Source organism: Carassius carassius, chromosome 12, assembly GCF_963082965.1.
Source record: "Carassius carassius chromosome 12, fCarCar2.1, whole genome shotgun sequence".
Classification (NCBI taxonomy): Eukaryota; Metazoa; Chordata; class Actinopteri; order Cypriniformes; family Cyprinidae; genus Carassius; species Carassius carassius.
The window spans coordinates 29,371,029-29,391,207 of record NC_081766.1 but is presented as its reverse complement, the minus strand read 5'-3'; the positions used below and the strand labels follow the sequence as shown (position 1 = coordinate 29,391,207).

Genomic DNA, 20,179 nt, shown 5'->3' with positions numbered 1-20,179 from the left:
CTCAGAATTCATTTTCCATTTGGAGAGTGTTACCCCTGTCTGCACTTGTCCGTAACATTGATTAAGTAGGTCCTTGTGGAGAGGAAATTATGTATGGGTTTTAAGACTTTTTTTATACTGTATTTCCACTAATCTACCCTGTGTGGGAATTTGAATGAAGTTTCGCTTAATTCTGGTGGGATTATGGTTTGAGTTTTGTGATCCTTGTGGGTTCTCAGAGCAGTCTTCACATTTAAATTAAATTTGCAGGAATTTTTGGTGAATAATCACGGTTTGTCTAAAACTCCACTAAATAGTGACTAAAAATAAAACATCTGTAAAGACATTACCATTCAAATGTTTGGAGGCAGTGTAAGATTTTTTAATTTTGTTCAGTCAACAAGGCTGCATTTATTTGTTTATAAAAACAGTAATTTTGTGAAATATTATTGCAACTGATGTCAGGGTCATGGACTGCTCCCTTATTTGGTCATGCTCCTTTCCTCATTTTGTAAATTAGTTTGATTATGTTCCATTGATGTCACCTGTGTTCCCCAGATTGCCCTGTGTTTACAATGCTTTGCCCTGTGTTTAAAAGTCCTAGTCTGTTCAGTTTGTCTCTGTTGGGTCTACAAGTGTTGTACGTGTCAACCTCCTGTTCCCTGTGCTGGATTTACCATCTGTGTTGGATACAATTAAAGTCTCTTTCAATTATCAATGGCTCCGTATTCCTTCTGGCAGCGTAACTTGACAGAAGACCCAACCAAATACAGTTACTTCCGTGTGTTCCCTCAGTTTTTGTTTCTATTTTTTTTCCTTATTGTTTTTTTTTCCGTTGTGTCCCATTGGATCCCCTCTTTTGCCGCGAAATCCTCCTCCTCTTGCTGGTATGAGTGTATGACTTGAACATCTATAAAGGATAAATGATCGTACCAGTTGCATGTTATTCAGAAACAAATTTAGCTCTCTTGTACTAACAAAGATTTGTATTGTGAATATATTTTTAAATTATTTTCAAAAAATGATGTATACCATACATCATGTATTTTTTTCTCTCAATCGTTTATGAAGAAAACATAAGAATTGCTGTAAATGCTCTTATATCAGCTACACTTTGAGCCTCCAAGCAACCAGAAAAACAATAAAGTCAGCAAAACTCTGATACAGGAAACCCATATTTTCCATCTACGTCATCTAACTGAAAAAAAGCATATTACAACATTTTCGACGTTTGGACATAAACACAAATTTTATCCAATGCAAGTGTATCATTGTAATAGTCTTTATTGTCACTTTTGATCATTTGAATGCATCCTTACCGAATAACAATATTAATATATATATATATATATATATATATATATATATATATATATATGTATACATTTACAGACCCCAAACTTTTGAATGGTAGAGACACTGCAAAATAAATCATAGTTGAACTAGACCAATTACAAAAATGGAAGCAATTGAATCTCTACTGACATTTAAAAGCAGTTTCATGCTTATTGAGAAGATTAAATTCCATGTGGCACAAAACCAATTGCTTCATTTTTGATAGATTTGATTTATTGTTCCAGCTGAGTAAAAAGTTTCTCTGTATTGTCCAAAAACAACATCATAAATTAACCAACTAATATCTGTCACACTGTCTGGTCTCTGTTTCCCTGAGTCTTCACTAGTGGTCTCTAGTGGAGACTTCCCCATAGGCACCTCACTGTAGGCACTGCAATTCCCACAAAGCCTTGTCCCTTCATCACACTAATTGCACTCCTGTTAATTCCACTCAGGTGTCTTAAATTGATAGTAATTACCCTACCTATATTACCCAGTCTATTTCTGTTTGTCTTCATGGAGTCCTTTGATTCCGTCACCCAATTTCCTTGCCTTCCGAGTTTCCTCGCCTTCCGAGTTTCCTCGTCTTCCGAGTTTCCTGTTCCAGTTCCTATTACTGTTCCTATCCCTAGTGTTTGTTTGTTTGGATTGATTTCTGGTTTTGACCCCTGCTTGTTGGATGCTGATTTGGATTACCCATTAAATACCACACTGCATTTGGATCTCTCGTCTCCTGTGTTTCTCTGGGTTCCGATCGTATCAGAAGGACTCCATCTATGTTGAGATCCAGCGGTGTGGGACTTCATTCCCGTTCCCCAGTATGGTGGAGCGGAGGGCGAAATATATAAAATTAACCGTGATCTCGGGGTGTTTACACTTTGTGGTGAAATCTGTGTGTTCCGCGTCTGCACTGATTAGTTGTGGGCGTTTCCGTTAACTGTATCAGCAACAGCTGCCACTCATTACTTATCCACCATATAATGGCTTGTCTCACGTCTTGTGTTTGTGAGATCAGACGGGAAGTCGTGGCCTAATGGTTAGAGAGTTGGACTCCCAATCGAAAGGTTGTGAGTTCGAGTCCCGGGCCGGCAGGAATTGTGGGTGGGGGGAGTGCATGTACAATTCTCTCTCCACCTTCAATACCACGACTTAGGTGCCCTTGAGCAAGGCATCGAACCCCTAACTGCTCCCCGGGCGCCGCAGCATAAATGGCTGCCCACTGCTCCGGGTGTGTGCTCACAGTGTGTGTGTGTGTTCACTGCTCTGTGTGTGTGCATTTCGGATGGGTTAAATGCAGAGCACAAATTCTGAGTATGGGTCACCATACTTGGCTGAATGTCACGTCACTTTCACTTTCAGTGTTGTTTTGCGTTTGGATGTCTGTGTTTTCCCTATAACCTCATCCACTCTCCGCATGTTCACTCAGCCACGGACACTTACCTTCGGCTCTGTTCACTGCAGTTCCTGCCGATTCTAGACCGGGGTCTACAAACAGGAGGACCGCCAGCCCAGCGCCACAGCTCAAGATGGCCGCCAGCCCAGCGCCACAGCACAAGGTGGTCGCTAGCCCAGCGCCACAGCACAAGGTGGTCGCCAGCCCAGCGCCACAGCACAAGATGGCCGCCAGCCCAGCGCCACAGCACAAGATGGCTGCCGGCCCAGCGCCTCTGCACAAGATGACAGCCACAGTTGACCCTCCAGAGTCGAGTCAGGTTCCCGTTGACCCTCCAGAGTCAGGTCAAGTCACCGTTGACCCTCCAGAGTCAGGTCAAGTCACCGTTGACCCTCCAGAGTCAGGGCTAGTCACCGTTGACCCTCCAGAGTCAGGGCTAGTCACCGTTGACACTCCAGAGTCAGGGCTAGTCACTGTTGTCACTCCAGAGTCAGGGCTAGTCACCGTTGACACTCCAGAGTCAGGGCTAGTCACCGGTGATCTTCATGGGCAAAGGCAAGTCACCATTGATATTCATGGGCAAGGGCACCTCACTATTGATATTCATGGGCAAGGGCACCTCACCATTGATCTTCATGGGCAAGGGCACCTCACCATTGATCTTCATGGGCAAGGGCACCTCACCATTGATCTTCATGGGCAAGGGCACCTCACCATTGATCTTCATGGGCAAGGGCAAGGGCAAGTCACCAATGATCTTCATGGGCAAGGGCAAGTCACCAATGATCTTCATGAGCAGAGTCAAGTCATCATTGATCTTCCTGAATCCAGTCTTAACACCATGGAATTACCAGAGTCTCTCCACGTCTCTGCGGAACTACCAGAGCCTCTGCACGTCTCTGCGGAACTACCAGAGCCTCCCCACGTCTCTGCTGAACTACCAGAGCCTCTCCACATCTCGGCTGAACTACTAGAGCCTCTCCTCGTCTCGGCTGACCTACCAGAGCCTCTCCTCGTCTCTGCTGAACTTCCAGAGCCTCGTCACGTCTCAGCCGAACTCTCTGAGCGCTCGACTGATACTGTCGTGGCCACGGAGGCAACCCTTAACTTGTTCATGTTCTCTATTTCAGACTTGCCTAACCAGACTTGCTGTCCTGTGTCATCGATCCCACTGTGGTGGTCTTCTGCGCCACCCGGGTGGTGGGCTTCTGTCTCGACTGCATGGATGTGGTGGTCTTCTGCGCCGCCCTGGTGGGCTTCTGTGTCGACCGCATGGCCCCAATTCCACCTTGCTCCTCTCTGGATTCCTGCCCTGTCGGTTCGGCCCTGGGCCACTGAACGTTATGTTCCTTCCAGGACTTGTGTTTTGTTGTTGTTTTGTTTTTGTATCCTCCGCCAGTCCACCTCCCTCCTGGGCTCCTTGTTTTTGTTTTTTGCACTTCTTGTCTCTGTTTCCCCATTTTACCTGGCCCTCCGTCCCTCCCCCTGGTCCTCCGCCACTCCCCCTCCCTCCTGGTCTCTGTGTTTCTTGGTCTCTTCTTGTGTTCGGGTGGAGCATCTGGTAGCTGCTCCGTGGAGGAGGGGGTAATGTCACGCTGTCTGGTCTCTGTTTTCCTGAGTCTCCACTAGTGGTCTCACTTCCCCATAGGCACCTCACTGTAGGCACTACAATTCCCACAAAGCCTTGTCCCTTCATCACAGTAATTGCACTCCTGTTAATTGCACTCAGGTGTCTTCACTTGATTGTAATTACCCTGCCTATATTAACCGGTCTTTTTCTGTTTGTCTTCATGGAGTCCTTTGATTCCGTCACCCAGTTTCCTCGCCTTCCGAGTTTCCTCGTCTTCCGAGTTTCCTGTTCCAGTTCCTATTCCTGTTCCTGTTCCTATCCCTAGTGTTTGTTTGTTTGGATTGATTTCTGGTTTTGACCCCTGCTTGTTGGATGCTGATTTGGATTACCCATTAAATACCACACTGCATTTGGATCTCTCGTCTCCTGCGTTTCTCTGTTCCGATCGGAACAATATCTTTCTGAAATAATTGTCCCTCAGACTGCTCTTTTTTTTCTTTTTTTTCTGTAAACAGTAAATACTGAAACAGCCTTTTCCTTGGAGCATTTTTCCTAATGCAGTGCTGAAAGATTTCCTTTTTCCATTCTTACATTCTTCACAGCTGCCTTTTTAAATTTTATCATCACCAAAAAAGTACTTGATTATAACCAAATCCCCAAGCACTAGTAACTGGCACAAGCCCTTCTCTTTTTTTTTCTTTTTTTTTTTTTTAAACATACAGTCAGTTTATTAAACTGAATCCCAGTACTGAACAGGTGCAACTGAAAAACTGACATCACGGTTGGTGCAAAACTTAAGATGTGATTCAGTGTTGTTGATCAGTTTTCTTGCCTTCTGTGTTCCCATTTGTTATTTATTCAGTGTCAGACTGCATTATTTTGAGACTTTTTCAACGAAATGGCAACAGCTGGTATAAATACTAAAAGACCCAAATCCGTGTCTCCTTCCTTGCACCTATTCTAACGTTGCCCTTGCGATCCGCCCTCAAAGGCACCATCTTAGTTTTCAATCAATTAAAGCTGTAGATCAAACACTAAGCAGGGTCTGGCATTGCTTGACTGTGTGTCTTTTGGGAGTGGGCTCAGATAACAATGTGAATGAAAACCATCTTACCGGGGGTGGGGCACGGGGACATTTACTGAGGCTGTTCTATATGACTGCCACACACTCACAAACTATCCAGGGAAATAAAAACTGGCATCCCCATAACACAGACTCCAGCAGAAGCACAAGCCGACATATGATATTTGGGCCCTCGCATACAAAAACAAACCATGTAATGTTCTTCATGACTTCCATGTGCATATTTGAAACTCTAGTCCTCCTTCAATTTGCCTGTAATTGTTTACGTGTAAATTGTTTACAGAGTTGCTTCCCATAAAGACAGACTGACATCCATTTTGAGCTTGCCAGTGAACCTACATCTGGCTAAATCTTCAGAAAAACACTGAAATCTGATCTTCTTTCAAAGGTAGAGAACATGGCCAAAGGTTCCCGCTGCCTGCTCTGATTCCTTTCAGTTTCGACGATGATTGCCCTCCGGACGTAATACCTGTAGTGAAGTCATTAGATGCTAATTTATGCTTGAGTAAATATTACTAGGTCAGAGCGATCCCTTGGGCCAACAGTTTGCATTAATGAATTATATGTCACCGACTTGGCTGTATGGTCACATCTCGTTCCATTAAGCCTGATATTAATCCGCAGAATGGCTACAGCCCAAATGGAAGCCCTTGTCTGTGGTGCCAGAGGCCGATCAGAGCTCAGAGACAAGTACTATAAATAAACCCTTGTAAGTGCGTCGCAAAAATCACTTATCCTCATTTTGCAGTTGGCCAAGTAATGCTAGAGGGCAATCAACAAACATTTGGTCAGCAGGAAATTGCTTAAATATGTATGTAATTTTCAGAGTAAAGCAAGAATTCCTCCCACACATAGCTCTCTGATAAGGGTTGTTATCTTTCTGAGAAGTATACATTCTGTGCCTTGTGATTCAATCTGTTCAGAATCAAAAGAGCACATGGGAGAAAAAAAATAATGAATGAGATCATTTTTAAAATATCTTAATAGGGTTTCCTAGAAGACAAAGATTAATTGGAAAGCAAATGGAGACTTCTTTCTTCTGAGAAACAGACCCCAGTAACATCACGTGACTCCAATATGCATTCAGAAGAGATCTCAACACTACAAACTTTGATACAAGATCTACATAAGATATGCATTTATACTCCTATTGTGTGTTAGCGATTGTCTCATTTAACATATTTTCTTTTATCAGAGAAATCCAAACCGACCCATTTGACTGCGTTTGGAGTTTTCTCCAGATTTTTTTTTTCTTCATTTTTTGCTTCATATAGTATATGATCCTCAAGATGTTGTGCAAATGCCAACAATCAATAAATTTTTATGATAACCAGTCAGAAACAATCAAAAACTGCCCACATAAGATGTGAGAGCAAATGCACCACATAATGTAAATATAGGCCAGGGGTCTCTGTCGGTCCCTGAGATTTTGCCAAGTAAGACATGTTCCTGGATAAACATTATTGTCCAAAAATATACACTTAACCCAATCCCTATCCCTAAACCTAACACTACCCATAAATTATTCCTAAAATCAGTGGGAAATAATAGCTGATTAACACGGGTGTAGAAGCACCTAACTCTGATTGTAAGCCTAAAACAGATATTTTCTGAAAATGTATATCTCAATTCTGGTTGGTTGACTGGAATGTTGGAACAAGGATGTTGATCCAGGAACATGTTGTACTTGGTGAAATCACACTTGCTGGGTCTCCAACAGGGCAATTTATTGTTCAGATAAACAAATTTCTGACTAGTCTCCACTATATTATTTAGGCTACTTTATTGGTCTAAGCCGAGGTGCTGTTTACAAAGTAGCAAATAATTATCACATGACCTTAACTATTACATGGCCATATTAAAACACATCAGGAAATACACATACAGATTGATAAAATATTGTGCAAGGTAGACATCTAGTGGTCTTGAGCATGAAGTAAAATGAAGAAAATCATAGGATATCACACTTTAAAGTATCTAAAAGTAGCCTATAAGTATTGCATACGGAGGAAAAGTCGCATTACACAGCCTACATGAAGTAACAGTTTTACCCAAAACACATTTAAATCCCTGATATTAAGCATATAGTCAATATTTGCATTATCTAAACGGATTCTGGAGTTTAATCGCATTTAGGCTCCTAATAAAAGAAAGGTACCTCCACAATACTTTTAACGTGAGTGACACGAGTTGCCTTCAGGGGAACTGCTCCAGCAGAACAAACAGCAGTCATTGGCAGCAGTCAGTCAGTCGGCAGTAAAATATCCCTGGAGAATTTTCTTCTCTTTCTCTCTGAATGTCACTTTTGTTCAACCGCACCTCATACAATGAGGACTAATCTGGATCATCGCGAGCGCTTTCCTGTTCAGCGTCAATTTCACGCAACGACATTGAAGGTATGTGTAAATAAATACCTGAATAAATAATTAGAAGCCTGTATCACCTCCATAAAGCATTTAGTTTTTAACGTTTGATAATGATAGCCCAGATAGCAAAATTTGTCTGGCCCACCTCTGGGCCGTATCCTTGCTCTGGTTCTGGCCCAGTTCTGGCTGGGTCCCCGGCCCAAAACTGGCCCATTCACTGAAAGCATACATAAACAGTTTCCTCTGGCCCAGAAGCGGCCCACACCCTGTAAAAAGACTTAGTGTTTTTATCTGGCCCAGGTCTGGCCCAGGTCTGGCCCAAATACATTAAGACACTTCTGGCTGAGAGTCGGCTTGGTCCCCGGGCCAGATGTGGCCCAGAAACTGCCAAACATACTTAAATTTATCAGGAAAACACAAATACAACCATTTACATTTTTTAAGGGATTTTATTAAAATAATGAACAAATACATTAACATATTTTAGAACATATACATTAACAAATGCAAAACAAATGCAGAAACCCTTTCATGCCCACCCACCCCTCAACACAGACAGAGACACAAGCGCACTTTAGACAGTTGCCTTCTCCAAAAGCCGTCTCTTGCGCCCGCCCTCTCGATCAGCTGCCAGCTGGAGCCACCTCCTTATGGTCCCTTCAACCTCCATTTCAGCGGCATTAGCAGTGATGGGGTTTCTCCGAACTGCAGCTTTTGAAATAAAGAAATACATGTTGTAAGGTCTCTATGAAATTTAAAATCCCTAGGAACAATTTCTCAATACTTTGGTTATCATTGCTCTTTTATACATAGATCTCTTATATGACTAGATCAGATTTTTTTTCTGTTTCACTCAGATGTAATCACTTCCAAACATACGTAAATACGTAAATACAGACCAGAAGACCAAATTCAAAGACCATAATATAAAACTGAATAAAAAATTAATTTGCTATTTCTACAAGTATACCATTCAGAAATATATTCCAAATCTAAAATGACAAAAGAATTAAAGCCTTTCAATTTCATTACCATTTATACAAGCTTAGTAATAATATTGTACTGTAATGTATGTAAACATGGACCATGTAACATACATCTATTGCAGTAAATTCTAATCAGTAGGGAGTTTCATTCTTGTTTTATAAATAAATTTTATAAAATAAAAAAATTGTGTTATGCTTCTCATTGCTCTATGAGTAATGCACTTTTCATTCTATTGACTTCCATTAACATGCATACAAATGTGGGAAACGGTAAATGCAAGCTCAACAAATTTTGTTGCATTCTAAATTTTCTTAATTTATATTATCTATTTTACATTATTAATATAATATTAAGATTGATAAAATAATTTCCTATTAATATTAAGCATAATTTTGATATTTTGATCAGTATAATAATAATAATAAAGTAAAATGACAAAACTAATATTTATGGTAGTAATGGCAATTATTTATTTTAAAATTAATTAATATTTATATTACTTGAATTGATTTTATATATTATTTTGCATTATTAATAATTAATATAATATTCAGATTGATTAAATCATCTACTATTGATATGCAATATAATCTTAATATTTGTATTAATATTATTATTACAACAGTAAAACTACAAAGCTAATATTTATGGCAGTAATGAAAATTCTTTACTTATGTTTAATTTTAAAAATACTTAATATTGTACATTATAATTCATAATATAATATTGCGATTTATTAAATAAGCTACTAATAATATTAAATATAATTTTAATAGTTTAATCAGTACAATGATGATGATAATAATAAAACAGTAAAACTATGGTAGTAATTTATGGTAGTAATGACAATTCTTTATTATTTGTTTAGTTTTAGAATTAATTAATAATAATATTACTTCAATTTATTTTATACATTATTTTACATTATTATTTATAACATCCAGAGTGATTAAATAACCTATTAATGTGAAATATAATAATTATTATTTTTATTATTACAGTAAAAATACAAAACTAATATTTATGACAGTAATTAAGTTTACTGCTTATTAATAATATATTATTTTAAATTATTGTAAATAATTGTTATAATATTCAGATTGATTAAATACTAATTATTATAGAAAAAAAATTATAATAACAACTGCAAATGTGTTAGCAAGTAAACTGTAATTCACGTTTAATGGTTTTGCACCTGAGAGAGGAAATAATTCATATAAATTAAAGTAAAAAGAAAAAGCATATTGTCTCAAAGTAATGAAAATGTATCCTCAGTTTAGCCATGCTGTTGTTGTGCATACTGTGTAACATGATTTGATTAAGTGACCTAAATAATGATAATGTTTATTACAGATTGTAAAGAACTGCATTTACTCGTACCCACTACAGAAATAGCTAACTTTGTATGTAAACATATATAGGCCTGGTTTCACAGACAGGACTTAGACTAAGCCAGGATTAGTCCATAGTTCAATTAGGACATTAGGACAAGTAATTTTTTTATAAATGTGACTTAATAAAAAAAAATTGTTATGCAGCTTGAGACAAAACAAAGGCACTGATATATTTAAAGATCAGTCAGTGCAAGTTTCTTTCAGTTGAAATAGCTCAGAATTACATTTTAGTCCAGGACTAGGCCTAAGACTTGTCTGTAAAATGGGGGGATACTGTCTCCTTACCAATCACAACCTCTCTGAGTTGAAGAGTGGCCACTGAAGTCTTTCCATTGACTCCTCTCCAATTGAGGTTCTTCGCCAGAGAGTTGGCAATCAACCTCTTTAATATGCGCCAGGTGCAGTCGCGCACGTCTGCCCCACCAATAAGCCCCAACCAGTTTATCTGAAACAAAATTAAAAAGAGAAAAAAATTCTCAATAAAACATTTTTGTATATCCACTGTTTAAATATGTATATTTCAACAATTAATTAAAGTACAAAAAATATATAATTAAAGAAAGATTGTTATAAAAACGGTCTGGAAATTATCCAAAGATATTTGAAATTGGACAAAGATGTTTGTTTTGCTGTTTCCACCCCCTTTCTATTACTACAAGTGCCATTAGGCACAGAGGTGCTGACAGTGATCAAGTCCTGTGTCAACATGTGTACACATCGATGGTCTTCTGATTGTCACCTTTTGCACAGTGGGTGAAGCTGTAATCTGCTGATTAGTCAGTTTGAATGTCTCACATTTGGTTTTTATACACATGGCCAAAGAAGGGATAAAAGAAGATTGTAACTGTTGCTCTGTCACTTTCCTTTGCTGCCTCTTTTCTTTGCTGGAGCTCTTTCTTGGGGCTCTGCTTTCTCTCCCTCTTTTTCTCCCTCTCTAACTAGTGATTCAAGGTTAATAGTGAAGTTGCAATACAATATAGTCCCTCAACGCTCTCCCACATATTTAGCTATTCTAACTGCACTTATTTCCAATGTTGGTATAAGTGGCAGTGCTTGGTAATAGGTTTTAGGTTTCTTAGGTTTTATACCATTGTGCTGATAACACTTCTTAGTTCTTTGGCTATCCTACAGCCTTGAACCACTGTAGAGAAACCACCCTTACAGCCTGGGTCCTGGAGGGCCAGTGTCCTTGAGGGTTTAGCTTCAACCCTGATCAAACACATCTGAACACAATAGTCAGTGTCTTCAGGATTACTTGAAGGCTATAGGCATGTGATATATACTAGGGTTGGAGCTAAACTCTGAAGGGATATCGGCGCTCCAGGACCGAGTTTGCCCATACCTGGTATGGTTATATACATGGTCAATTGTATAACAATTTGCCACCCAAGAATTATGACAAGACTGATTCCAGAGAGCGTATCATTACAGCCCTAATTTGTGTACCAGTTAAAACAAAACAAAAGATCAGTAACTGTAATTGTGCAAACAATTGTTAAAAAAAAGAAAAATAAAAAAACAACAAAAAAAGAAAGCATCTTACCAGTTTTTGCTTGTAATCTGGGCTCTGCTGAATCCTTTGCTCAAGGCTGAGCAGTCGTGGAAGGTCTTGCAGGGGCAGCAAACCTTCCTCAATGTCCAAAAGCTGTCCCTGGTCTTCTCGCAGCTGCAACAATCTGAGGATGGTGGATTGCTGGTCCAGCACCATCTCTAATTTTGTTAAAACCTCCCTCAGCAGGGCTAAGTTAAAGACATTTACAATATTTTACAATTATAATACGCACTACAAAACTGTACAATGTCATCCTCAGTCTTAAAAAACGCTAAACTTAAAAGTAAGATGACTGAGTGGAAATCACTGTAGGACCAACCTGGTTCTGATGATTGCTGGGGGGCAATTCGGAATGTCTGACAACTCCGCAGCGCTATAAAAGAACACTGTTGTGAATTGAGGAAAAAGTCCTACAAATGAAATACTTACAAAGAAAGTCAAATCAAAAGTGAAGGAATACACTCACGTGGCACATCGTCCATCGGCTGCCAATTTTGCAACATCTCTGTATATGACCCTTGTGGTGGTGGTGGTGCTGCTGCTGGCAATGTGGTGATGGGAACAGGGGTGAAAGTGGTGTTTGGGATGACTACAGGGAGGTTTACAGTGGGGGCAGGTGGAAGAAGTTGCTTGGGGGGTGGGCCAGACTCCTCCTCTGAGTCCAGTAAGCAACCTCCAGGTGGGCCAATTCGAACACTCTTCCTATTTTAAACAAAAAATTAATTAATCAAAATGAAATGGAAACTTCTAAATCGCCAACTTCTTGCTAATTCTAAAAAATAAATCTGGAAAACAGGTCTTTAAATACAGCCTGAACACATCAAGAAATAGCACCAGTGACATGCTGAACAAATATCTGTACATTTTACGCCTTGGTGGTTTCTGTCCAGACATTTCTGCGTCTGACTGGAGGTCTGACCAGGTCTCTGCCTCTTTAGCCTTCCTTCTGCCCTCTCCATAGCTGTCTGCAAAATTCAGTTGAATTTAACGTTTTCAAAATTTCTTCAGGATCACTCAATTAGATAAAAACTTAGTACTTCACTAGGCTAATCTTACGAATTACACATACAACATATGAAATACAGTGCTGAGCCTAATAATGGTCTGTTAGGCTGCTGAGTGGACAATATAATCTAATAATGGACTACAGAATTCTATGATCCCACATTACATAACAATTAACTTATGATCAAGAATAAATAAAGTTACAATAATGTGGAAGTAAAAGTGAAACCTAGCATGAAAATGTAAAGTTTACCTGTTGAAAACATTGTTCGGACTTCCCAACTTCCCCAGTCACAGTTAGGAGGTGTCTTGTTTTTAATGGCCAGGTGAAGGGCCATACCCCTCAGTGAATTAGGCCAATAGCACTGGCCATTCTCCACCCAAATGGCTGGAACCAGCTCCACCTCATGTGACTCAACAAATTCGACAATTTTGAACATGTCTGTTTGGAAAAAAAAAGAAAACAAGTGTAGTATTTACAAGTATATACACAGGTGTCAACTTTTTTTTTGCACACATACACTACATTGCCAAAAGTATTTGCTTACCCGCGTCCAGTGAACAGGTTTGACTACTTTAGTCATTTCCATGAATACAAATCTTAATGTTAAAGCTAATTTTATAGCAACAGTTTGGACATGACCCTTTTCTATTATAACATGACAATGCCTCTATGTATGAGGCAATCTTAAAAAATAAATGATTGATTGAGTCAGTGTGGAAGAACTTGACTGGTCTGCAGAAAGCCAACTCCTAATCGCAGCTGAACACTTCTGGTGTGACTTTAAATGCAGACCTTGAGCTAAAAACTCATCACCAAACACCAGTGACTTGTATATTCACTCTATGGATAAAAGTATTTTGACAACCCCATCTGTAAAAACAGAAAAAGGCACTTCCAAAACTGTGGCAACAAAGATGGAAACATAATTCATGTATTTAAAAATTGATTTCCATCTCTGTTGAAAAATTTTTTGGAAGTGTCTAAAATGACCCGTACCCATATTTACAAGTCACTGGTGTTTGGTGATGAGTTTTTAGCTCAAGGTCTGCATTTAAAGTCACACCAGAAGTGTTCAGCTGCGATTAGGAGTTGGCTTTCTGCAGACCAGTCAAGTTCTTCCACACTGACTCAATCAATCATTTATTTTTTAAGATTGCCTCATACATAGAGGCATTGTCATGTTATAATAGAAAAGGGTCATGTCCAAACTGTTGCTATAAAATTAGCTTTAACATTAAGATTTGTATTCATGGAAATGACTAAAGTAGTCAAACCTGTTCACTGGAAGAGGGTGAGCGAATACTTTTGGCAATGTAGTGTATGTGTTTTTGATTTTTCTGCCCTGACACCCAGATAGTTAATCAAAAATGAAAATTTTCTGTTACTTTTTTCTTGAGCAAAACATTAAAGACGATTTTTAGCTGAAGATTTTTGTGTTCCTTGGTTATTCACAGAATGCAAGTCAAAGAATAACATCCATTTTAGAATCAAAATAAAAACTATACAGGCAAACCAAGATTAATACCCGTGTGTAAGTCGTTATGCAACAAATTAGTAAATTTACAGCAGAATTACATTTTCGAGTGAAATGTCCCATTAAAGCACAAGTCCACTTCCAGAATAAAAACAAGTCCACCACTGAAGTACACTATAAAGAGAAAAATACTGGAATGTTTTCCTAAATAAAATTAATTTCTTTGCAACTGAAAATAACTAGGCTGCACAACATTGCCAACCAGACAGGTCTTAATATCATTACCACCAAGACCCAAATTATGTGCATCAGTCCAATTGGATCACAGTTGATGGCAGCCCACTTTTGAGGAATTCACCTACCTGGAAAGTGCATTTGGCACTGACAATGCAGTTGGCAAGATATTAATGCACATCTTGGGAAGGCTCATAGCACCTTTGCTAGGCTCTGGCCGACCTGTAAGTTATCACTGTAGAGCTATACAGAAGAACAGTGTGGTGGTTGAGATCAAATGCAGACGGTTGAGATGGCTTGGGCATTTATTAAGAATGGACCAGCACCACATCCCGAATGTGGCACTTAAAATGGACACCACCTGGTAAGAGAAGACAAGGAAGACCAAAGATCACCTAGAGGAGGACAGTGACATCAGAGCTGGAAGAAATGCATCTCACCTGGAGCGAGCCACAATATGAGGTCAGATGATAGTGGCCTTATATCCCTATCCTTATGGGAATAAAGAGGATTAAGTAAGTAAGTAATGTTATTTGCTGTACCACACCACCTAAGATGCAGATGAGTTTGTTTCTTCATAGGAATAGATTTGGTAAAGTGTAGCTTCACATCACATGCTCATTAATGGATACTTTGCAGAGAAACAAAGGATAAAAACATCAAAATAATCCACACCACTCCAGTCCAGTCCACCAATTAATATTTTGTGAAGCCAAAAGCGGCACGTTAGTAAACAAATCTATCATCAAGACATTTTTAACTTAAAACTGTTACTTTTGGATGAAATACGAGTCTATAATGAAATGTCAGGAGAGAAATCTCCACAAATCAAGCACTGTTTACAAGCAGAAACAGTCTAAAACAGTGGACTTTATGACTTAAGCTGTTAGAAGCGTGCAACCTTTTTCTTCTCCAGATGTTAACTGATGGACTGGATTGGTGTGGACTACTTGTGGATTGTGATGTTTTTATTGGCTGTTTGGACTCATTCTGACGGCACCCATTCACTGCAGGGCATCCATTGCTGAGACAGTGATGCAGAGACACATTTCTCCAAATCCGTTCCCATGAAGAAACAAACTCATTTACATTTTAGATAGGCCAAGGGTGAGTACAATTTCAGAAAGCTGCTTAAAAAATATAGAACAAGTAAAACATGAAAGACATTAGAAGTAGATGTGATTATGAACAAAGCTTGATGAAAATTAAGTGAACTTTGTTCAGTTTAAATGAATTTTGCAAAGCCCTTTTAAGAAAAGGGGAGAGCTAAGCTTAAAAAAAAACTGCACAATAAGAAAGGGCTAAATGAAATCAGTGGCACAAGTGCAGCAATGGCACTGCAACAAATTTGTCTTGATTCGGCAACCTCACATACTTCTCAACATGGTCAATTAACTCAATGGTTTTCAGCCTCGATGATATTTTTCCAACCAGGTAGATGCCCAAATCACATGAACTCAGAGGATACTCAAAAAATGGTTCCATTAATTCATATTCTCTGAAGACAATATATATTTTGTCCTGACACTGAAGGATATTGTCAATCAAAGCAATGCAGCCACCAATCTTAACACATCTGTCTCCCTCGCTGGATGCATCTATTTTGGTACCACCTATGACAAGCTCCTGGAACTGAAGTACAGATATGTTCATCATAGAGGGTGGAAGTGGGCCAGAATCATGCTCCTTCTGCAACCTTCTCTTTCCATGTGAAGCTTCATCATTTCCTGTAAAAGGATCCATTTCAGAGATTCGCCGAATAACCTGGGCTAGTGGATGATGCGGGGTTCTTATCATCTTTTTCATCTTACCTAGATAATCCTCAAATGGAAATCCGGATATTAGGTCAAGATTTCCATGTATTCGAACATCCTCAGAAAGATGGGTTAGTCCGTGAAGATTGTAAGTGACAAATTCTGGACCATACAGTTTGCCAAAATGTGTCACAAATGACACAAGTAATGTGTTTGCAAAGTCATGAAGATCTGCAGACAATGAAGGACTTGCAAGGATGAAAATGGCAACTGATAACAACATGAAATTGTTGTAGACTGAACCCGACAGCACATTTTGGAGAACCACTGGCCCCGTGTACAACAAGAACTGTCGCAACTCTGTGGCTTTCCACCGGAGTCTTTCTGAAAGCCCCCTTGGTTTACGAGCGAAGTCCGTAGGAATGAAACCTCTTAAGCCTACGAGTGCACTAGAGATAAGCTTTATCTGATGAGAAGACAAGCGGGATAGCAAAGGCCCTGATGCAATCCATAAATCCAACAGTCTCCGCACTACCCCAAGACAGACAAGGTGCATGTAATCATGAGGAAAGCATGACACCATGCCTATACCTACATCAGTTAATGGTGACTTTGTCACGTGATGGTCTTCAACATTCATCATTTTGAAAGACAGATCTGTCCGGAGTGCGCTGTTGACTTCTGGAAAAGTCATTCTGTGTTTAAGATAAACACCTGTTTGAACACACTTGTCACATCCTGAGTAACCAGTATGACTTTTTGTTCCTTTAATGAAAGCTCTTGCTGGCGCATCACAGATGACAGAATTGACCTTCAAGAAGCACTGTTTCCCTTTGATGAAGAATCCTTTGCTTAGATCTTGCAACTCACTGACAAGATCTTGTAAATATGCAACCAGACAACTTGGCTTTGAGACACCACAAAACAGAGCAATGACAACTGGCTTTTTCACAACACCCTGTAGCAAGCCAAGGATTGGCCAGAACTGTACTGAGGAACTCTTAAACAGAGGTAGTCCATCTACATTCAGCTGCAATTTAAATTCATGCCTGTTTGGAATGTGAGACCAGATGCGATCCATGCTTTTTGCAAAAGCTTTCAAAATGCCGACATAGTGGTAAGTACCACCAGCAACAACTTGGATGCTGTAGGCGGTAGTGGTATGTAGAAGAGTTCTGGCATCCTTTGGTAGGAAAGGATGATGAACTCTCAAGATGGCCAGAAGTGCAGTCAAAGCTACTAAAGACACCCTGAAATTAACTGCCCAGTCGCACAAAGACTCAGTTAGTGATGTACTGACATTTACTATGTCATCATCACTCTGCGAATCATCTTCACTGTCAAATTTATGTGATGCCTGACCCTGATCACCCTGATTTTGGTCCTCCTCTGTGATATTCATAGTGGCATTCTCTGCAGCTCCAGTGATCTGCATCTCATCAGGAAAGGAAGAAAATAAAGAACTCACCCTTTTCACTGCTCGTTTTCTAAGACTACGTCTATCCATGTTTTTACCTTTTTCTTTCTCCAACCTAAGGAAAAATACAAGTGAGAAAATAAACATTAATCAACATTGACATTAACTAAATCATACACTTGTTTTAAAAACACTTATTCACTGTGTATTGTAAATATATTAAACCAGTGGTGCAACCAGTGTAAAGGTATATGCAAGCTCCATTATACTCAAATATTATGTGGAAGCTGATTACATCAAGATATTTACATTTATGCCTACATTTAATCATAACAGACACTTTTATCCAAACCAAGTTACAAATGAGCACAATAGAACCACAACATGAACAATATGTTAAGTAAGTGCTATGATATTTAAGTCAGGTAGCCTAGTTAATATTTAATACAAATAAAAAAAGTATATATATATATATATATATATATATATATTCCCATACATACATACACACTGTATATGTTTTTAAAATGGCACAGATTTTTAAATACCTGAAAGTACACTCTTAATAGTCAGTGAAGAATTATAATGTGATATCTTGATAATCAAGTATTATTTAATGATATAACTTTAGTAATTATAATTAAAACTTGGTAACCATATGAATGCAGACATTTTAACTAAATTTAGAACTGATGGTGGTTCTTTGTTGATCATTCAGTGTTTCTGTAAAAAAAGGGGGGGGGGACTAGCAATAATACTGATAAGATGATAATAATAATACGAATTCTACTAATAAGAACAGTAATGGCTTCATGAATATTAATCAGGTTGTCTGCATTCGGTCAAACTGATTTGCTCAGTAGGTGAGCACCAGCCAATGAGATTCCGCTTGCGCATTAGTTCCGCCCACTACTAAGGAACTCCGTTATTTCTACAGAAAAATACAACAGAATATCATTCTGCATGCATATAAGACTCTCTCGCTCGCGCTCTCTCTCACTCTCTCAATTTGCGCGTGTGAGAAAAAGCTACGGCGAGTCATCCGTCTTCACACTAGAGCTCACCGTACGTCAAACACAGGTGCACTGCGCGTGAATTGAGTTGAACTGAGAAATATCGCAGATCACTCGACGAAAAAGAAATCAGAAGTACACAGTCAGAGTGTTCAGCACAGAATGTATACTTAACCTTCAACTCACACACTGGCGAGTAAAATCTAATAAGTTATTAGTCAATGGCTATTATTAGATATCATTTAGTCGCTACTCGCTAGAGTCAAGATTTAGTCGCATATGCTACTGCTTTACTCGCAATACAAAGGGATGTCCATGAGAAGGGTCAACAACAGCACATTACGCATAACATTTCCTAATAATTTAATGCGTTTAAATATTTATGGCTCATCTGCTTGCCTGCATCACCAAAGGAAATATAGCTACACATTTTTTTTTTTTTAATATCCCTTTTATGCGTTCATATCAAGTGCTGTTTTTTTATAGTCAACTTATTCAAATACTGTAACGAACGGGTGCTGTAAACTTGCAGTTTGTTCACATAATTTTGTTTTTATTCTTTTAACGCTCGTGCTGCAGTTCTATGCCCTCCACCGCTTCGCACCAAGTTAGCGTTGAAAACTATATCATGTACACTTATGCAGTCAAAGTTCATTAAACCAAGTTAATATTAAACCATAAATACTTTAAGGCAACACATATGTTTATTGTTGGCTTAAATCTAGTTAAATTATGCCTATATCTGGCCTGACTTTTTTTTTTTCTTTCCATCCAACATAACTAGCTAGGCTAACATTAATAACTGTACTAGACGGAACACAAAATACAGAAAAAATATACTTACCAAAGTGTGCATTCTTTTCCTCTTAATATTTTATTTCTATGTCAAAATATATTTAAGAATTCCTGCGACGCTAAAATGTGTTGACCAATTAACCTTATCTAGAATTACAAATTGGAGAGCCGGTTTAGCTAACAATTTGTTGACAAATTTATTAACCGTTTTGATTGTGCTATATATATTCAAAGACTATAGAATACCCGTAATAGTCTTAAAGAGACTTTGGTATATTTCACATCTTACAAAATTAAATAATGCTCCACTTACCAGTTCAGGCGTCGAAGTGAGGTACCTTTTCCCGCTCTGTGGGATTAGAATTGATGACGAAAGTCGTCTTGTGGCCGTTTCAAAGCAAGTGAGCCGACTGTCGCTCCACAGAATCGGGCCGTGTGCTTGATAGATATCCGTCTGCCGCATAATATTTATAAATGGCGCCAAACAGCGTGATGGCTGGTCTGTGTCAGTTCCAATCGGGTAGCGTATGTCCGTCCACAAAGACAATGCAATGTGCATGTTTATGTACCCTTTTTTAATTGTTTTTGTTGTTTCTGTAATATTACTTTTATTAGGTTGTGTTATTATAATATTTAATAATTATAATTATTTTATCATGATTTTATCATCATCATGAAAAATCAACTGGGCAAAAATGGACATTACAAGTATTATAGGCCAGTTTTTGTTGTTGATATCATCATTAATTTCCAAGTCATTGCACCAGCTCAGTCACACTTAAGCCGTAATAGGGCCAGATACAATGCAATGTACCTAATACAA

General features: G+C 38.8%; 2 protein-coding genes and 1 long non-coding RNA gene across 3 annotated transcripts in view; 1 reads left to right on the top strand and 2 right to left on the bottom strand.

Moving 5' to 3' along the window:
- Nucleotides 1-20,179, top strand: part of LOC132155193 (uncharacterized) — a 530,067-nt gene that overhangs the window by 147,969 nt on the left and 361,919 nt on the right. The window lies entirely within an intron of this gene.
- Nucleotides 8,157-13,349, bottom strand: LOC132154290 (uncharacterized). Its single transcript, XM_059562845.1, has 7 exons — nt 12,919-13,349; nt 12,523-12,625; nt 12,127-12,362; nt 11,980-12,033; nt 11,652-11,848; nt 10,394-10,553; nt 8,157-8,438 (listed from the first exon to the last, which is right to left on the bottom strand). The coding sequence occupies exons 1-7, from the start codon at nt 13,103-13,105 to the stop codon at nt 8,302-8,304; spliced, it is 1,074 nt and encodes a 357-aa protein (XP_059418828.1). The 5' UTR covers nt 13,106-13,349; the 3' UTR covers nt 8,157-8,301.
- On the bottom strand, nt 13,689-19,865 carry LOC132155180 (uncharacterized). The gene is made up of 2 exons (XM_059564038.1): nt 19,670-19,865; nt 13,689-17,663 (listed from the first exon to the last, which is right to left on the bottom strand). Exon 2 carries the CDS (start codon nt 17,636-17,638, stop codon nt 15,689-15,691), a length of 1,950 nt encoding a protein of 649 aa, XP_059420021.1. The 5' UTR covers nt 17,639-17,663; nt 19,670-19,865; the 3' UTR covers nt 13,689-15,688.

What these genes read in the sequence shown, in the direction of transcription:
- LOC132155180 (XM_059564038.1), bottom strand. Translation starts at nt 17,638, where the DNA reads ATGGATAGACGTAGTCTTAGAAAACGAGCAGTGAAAAGGGTGAGTTCT.
- LOC132154290 (XM_059562845.1), bottom strand. Translation starts at nt 13,105, where the DNA reads ATGTTCAAAATTGTCGAATTTGTTGAGTCACATGAGGTGGAGCTGGTT. An exon ending in CCGAACAATGTTTTCAACAG is followed by an intron (nt 12,626 to 12,918) that starts GTAAACTTTACA and finishes TGAATTTTGCAG; the next exon opens with ACAGCTATGGAGAGGGCAGA. An exon ending in AAACCACCAAGGCGTAAAAT is followed by an intron (nt 12,363 to 12,522) that starts GTACAGATATTT and finishes TGTTTAAAATAG; the next exon opens with GAAGAGTGTTCGAATTGGCC.